The 5,041-nt window shown below is 38.2% G+C and overlaps 1 protein-coding gene across 2 annotated transcripts in view; it reads right to left on the bottom strand.

Annotated features, from left to right (window-relative positions):
- Positions 1 to 5,041, bottom strand: part of ift27 (intraflagellar transport 27 homolog (Chlamydomonas)) — a 9,037-nt gene that overhangs the window by 2,080 nt on the left and 1,916 nt on the right. For both annotated transcript variants that reach the window (XM_032542694.1, XM_032542683.1), the window contains exons 3-4: positions 1,569 to 1,628; positions 1,231 to 1,290 (exon numbers count right to left, since the gene is read on the bottom strand). In XM_032542694.1, coding sequence (XP_032398585.1) covers positions 1,231 to 1,290; positions 1,569 to 1,628 — 120 coding nt within the window. The remainder of the gene's footprint in view (positions 1 to 1,230; positions 1,291 to 1,568; positions 1,629 to 5,041) is intronic.

Genomic DNA, 5,041 nt, shown 5'->3' with positions numbered 1-5,041 from the left:
TTAAAAAATAAAAACAGATAAAACACAAGAATAAACAGTTAGAAATTTAAAAATAAATCCCCCCACTATGGAATGGTTGAGTCGGGAATGAGGAGAGGGGGGGACAAACAATGAGTGCAACAGAGTTAGTATCACCAGTGGTGGAATGTAACTAAGTACATTTACTCAAGTACTTACTTACCTAAGTACAAATCTGAGGTACTTTACTTTACTTGAGTATTTTCTTTTCATGCCACTTTCTACTTTATCTGCTAGATTTGAGACAGAAATATTGTACTTGTAACACCACTCGACAGCTTTAGTTACTTTACAAGTTAAGATTTTTGCACACAAAACCCATTCAGTTTAGAAAATAAGATGTTTTATTATAAATTAAACTACCCGACAATGTAATTTTCTTTAAGATTATTATTTTGGCCTTTTCGACCCAGGTCAGCTTGAAAGGGGAGAGAGGGAGAAAACATGCATGAAACCTGCCGCAGGTCGGATTCAAACCCTGGGCCTCTGCGTTGAGGAATACACCTCGTTATATGGGCACGTGTAGGGCTGGGCGGCGATTTGGTAAAAAATCAGATATCACGATATTCTTGACCAAATACCTCGATTTCGATATTGGGGTCGACAACTGGTGCTTTGACAAAATATCTTCAAACTTAGATTTTAGAAAATTAATCTTCAGTAATGTGAATATAATGGCTAAGTGGGGAAAAGGTAAATAATAGAACAGCTAGAACAGTCTGGTAAGTTCAGAAAATCACACTAATTTACTGTAGTTCAGCCTTTAAAACCCGGAAAAGACAACATTTATGTCATATCACGATATAACAATATCCAAAATCAAAGACAATATCTAGTCTCATGTCACAATATGGATATAATATCAACGGCTAAACACTTAGTTAACTAACAGAACTGTTTTGATCATTTCCAGTTTTGAAAATGTGAGGGTTTACTTTTAATACTGAACATTTTCCTGATGATACTAACTTACTTTTACTTAAGTAACATTTTCAAAGCAGAACTTTTACTTGTAACAGTGTCTTTTTTCAGTGTGGTATTAGTGCTTTTATTTAAGTAAAGGATCTGAATACTTCTTCTGTGACAAAGTCAATTACACTTTAGGAGCTCCCCTGTGTTTGGACTTCGTGAGGATGTGGAGCCCTGGATGTTCGATTTCACTAGTTTCATGCAAATGGCAGAACTAGAGAAGCAATCTCTAATCAGTCTCACCATTTTCTCGCAGGCTTCCACTAATGCCTGCTTCCCCGCAGAGTCTATGATGTAGAGCTCCTGGAGGGAGAATGGAAGAGGTGTTATACATGAAGATTTAGTCCAATTACATGGTTTTTAAACTTCCCATTTTCTTTGGCAAGGGCGTTAATGTTCTTCTTGCAATGCTGCCCTATTGCTCGCTGAGTACAGATGAGAAAATAACAATATTAGATGTCTGGGAAAACTTCTTCCACACTGAGTGATGGATTACAATTCTCTGCACACACCTTCTGTGTTTTGGCGACTTTTTGAAATAACTAATAAGCCCCCCAAAAAAAGACAATGGTTGGACTCACCACACTGTCAGTGGTCTCTGGGATGTTGACACATTTTATCAGTAGCTCCACTCCGGTTGTCTGCCAAAGCAAACACAACAAATATGTCAATTATAATGCTGTTTGTGCAATGTTAAGCCAGCAGTCTTAGTTGTATATATATATATATATATATATGGCATTTGCTGTACGTTACTGTTGTGAGTATTTTTGGCTACATTTCCTTATCAAAATCAGAAAAGTTTTTTTTTATTGCCACAATAAGTTACACCTAATGGGAATGTGCCTTGGTGAATGGTGCATATTTACACAAACAAGCATATTAAACATAAATAAGAGATTGACAACATAAACAAATATATACATAATACCTGTTTAGCATAAAAAAGGAGGCTGAATGGGTGGATGGGTGTACATGTCTTTGTTTGTTCATTATATTCAGTATATATTGTAGCTGTTCCTGACAACATGCATTTTACAGCTCCTACATTCTTACTACTGTGGCTTTTATAGAAGAGAAGAGGAGAAAAGAGGAGAGGAGAAGAGAGAAGAAGAGAAGAGGCATTTGGTTGTCATAGAATTGACGCCATACACAGCAGCACAACAAACTGTCTGATGTGATTTATTGTTAATGTCTGAACATAAGCATCACTAATTAGCGGCTTGGTTTGTCTTGAAAGCAGCTTCACCGTCCTGATTAAATTGAGTATGTTTGTAAGAATGATTCAAGCCCCCTTTGGGCCCCGCAGTGACGGCAATTAAGACATAGTGAGACTGAATTGTTAATGAAAAAGAAGAGTGGAGGGTTGATTTTACCCAGGGTTGACAGTTACCACACGCTGATAGTTTGGCTGTGGTTTGTAAGTCATTTTGGGCAGATTAGTGGCATTGCCTCTCAGGCTCAGTGTTTCTCACACATGGCCTTTTTTACTTCAAATATAGGCTACCTAAGTAATAATATAATAATAAGTAAAATAAATTCCTGTATTGAATTTGTGATTATTTGGCAAAAGATTTCTATTTGTTTCTATCTACTTTGCTAAAATCACCACTAAGCTTTATACAAATGATTACATAATGATGTCGCAAATATGCATCACCCTTCATTGTTCTCAAATGTTGAAGCGTTGTCTGTACAAGCAGCCATACAACAGCCGTAAAAACCTGAATATAACAAAAAATGGCAAAATTTGGAGTTAGGTTTGTATCGTCAAAGAATATCCTAAACAGAATTAAGATTCTGACCAAGAACTTGAGCTGTGGCTGTGGCTTGTAAGTCTTTTTTGGCATACTAAAATGACCAGAGATGGTGTTTTCTCATATGGTGGAGGTATTTAGTTGAAGTGGCAGATGGGATTTGGAGTCCACCCAATGGTCCTATTTTAAGAAAGAGTGGCTGTTTGGGCTTTTCTGCAGAGGTTGGAGACACAAGCAGCTGAGCCTTTTTTTCTTTCTTTTTTTTTTTAAATAAATACAGGGCAAATAGAGGAGTTAGATATAAAAGCAGAGGGTAAGGAGGATATGAAACTGTAAATATGGCCTTTTCACAGATGCACTATCTTCACAAGCTTGGAGATCTATTGAAGTCGTAAGTGGACAGGATGGTTGCAGTATCCCCCTGTATGAGATCAGTGGTAACCTTGAAGAAGCAAGCCAAGGTTTCTTCACATCAGCACCAAAGTCTAAATTGACCTGATCTTATGAGCTCAAATTGCCAGAGACTTAAACACACACATACCTTTTCACGCTTTTCACAACGCACACACACACATACACGCACGCACGCACACACTTACCTGATTCAACAGAAAAACAAGTCATAACGACGATCCAATGGTACACACTCACCCACACACACACAGGCAATGCCGCAGCCCCACATCGGATTGGTCTAATGACCTGGTGTGATGCATTGGAAGCCTCTCGCTGGAATGTCAATGAGGGCCTATTAGTTACACATAAGCTTGGAATATTGCTAATGGTCCGTCTGACATTTTCAAAGGAAGACGTGAGCAGAATGGCCGACAGCCTCTGCTACCCTTCAAAATCAAAAGTTGAAGAACACGAGGGATGGCATAAGCGTCTGCGCAAGAAAAAAAAACTCTCCTAAGCGCCGGTTTCTTTATCACATTCGACTACATGGAAAGGACACACTGTTCCCTGTTTCCATCTGCAGTGAAATCCAACCAGATACATTTAACACTACTTAAAACTGCCTCCTCTTTGACATGGTGCTGTGTTCATGGTGGTGTAAGTCTGCACAAAATGATATCAACATAAACACAATCATGCTGTTCTTAGAGACTTTTCAGACTGTGTCCTAAAAGTAGTGTTGAATTGCCAGATCTATCTCCACAGCACTGTGTCAGTGCTAAAGTATGGTCTGACTACACCACCTTTTTCAACAAATTTTCTGGGATAGGGTAAAAAACACTCTGGCTAGTTTGTATTTCCATGAACCAATCACAACCATCACACTAAGCCCCAATAGCAAAGATAGCGAGAGGGGAGGGACATCCAAGGTTATCCCGGCTGGCCAACACTGGCACATTTACAGAAATGTTAATTAATGTGCGCTGTCCTTTATAAAATAAAGAATAAGAATAAGAATGTACCCAAATGAAAGCCCAGGTCTGGGAGACGTTTTGAGGCTGGCGGTGGTGCCAGACAAAAAGGTCAAAAGACAGACAAAAGGAATTATAAATTAATCTTTTTGTCTGGACTATATGAATATCCATGGCAAATGTGAATCTGATCAGTAGTTGTTGAAGCATTTCTAAAGCTTCCTAAATGTTTCTAAGGTTGCAATTTAGAAGATATCTGAAATTTAGAAGATTCTCACATTCTTTTTTATTCTATTGCTTCTATCACAACCATCATGGAAACATGTAATATACATAGTAACTAATCAAACATGTATTGTGAACAGTTATGAAGTTTGGCAAGGTAGATTTTGTCTTACATAAAGCACTTGGCGTCAAGTGAGCAACAAGTTAAAAATATTTCAGCTAATATCAAGCAAGCGGCTGGCTTCAATAGGTATTTTAACAGTTGCATAGCAACAGCAGAGACCGTGACCAGCAATTTCCCATGAGCATTTGTTTCAGTGCATTCAGCTAATAAAGTGGTGTCTGGTAGACACACGACTTTGATCTAATGCTGCCTCAGTCAGCTCATCTCTTTATTTTAAATACACATGCTAACATGCTAACCTCCATGTTTCCCCCTCTTACTTTCAATGTGACAATACTTCAAATGTTTTCAATTTGTCTTATTGCATTGTATTTTTACAGCTTCATTTTGTAATAGTATGCAGTAATACAGACATACAAAAATACAGCACTGTTGCACCTTTATACTTGTTAATACTCTACTAGTGCAACATGAACAGACAAGCACAGCATAACAAGCAAGTGGCCTTTGCAGTATGGAGAAAATCAACACTGACTGTTGGCGTGAGTGAGTGAGTGAGTGAGTGAGTGAGTGAGTGAGTG

This window comes from Etheostoma spectabile, chromosome 2, assembly GCF_008692095.1.
Source record: "Etheostoma spectabile isolate EspeVRDwgs_2016 chromosome 2, UIUC_Espe_1.0, whole genome shotgun sequence".
Taxonomy (NCBI): Eukaryota; Metazoa; Chordata; class Actinopteri; order Perciformes; family Percidae; genus Etheostoma; species Etheostoma spectabile.
This window is presented reverse-complemented; position numbering and strand designations above follow the sequence as displayed.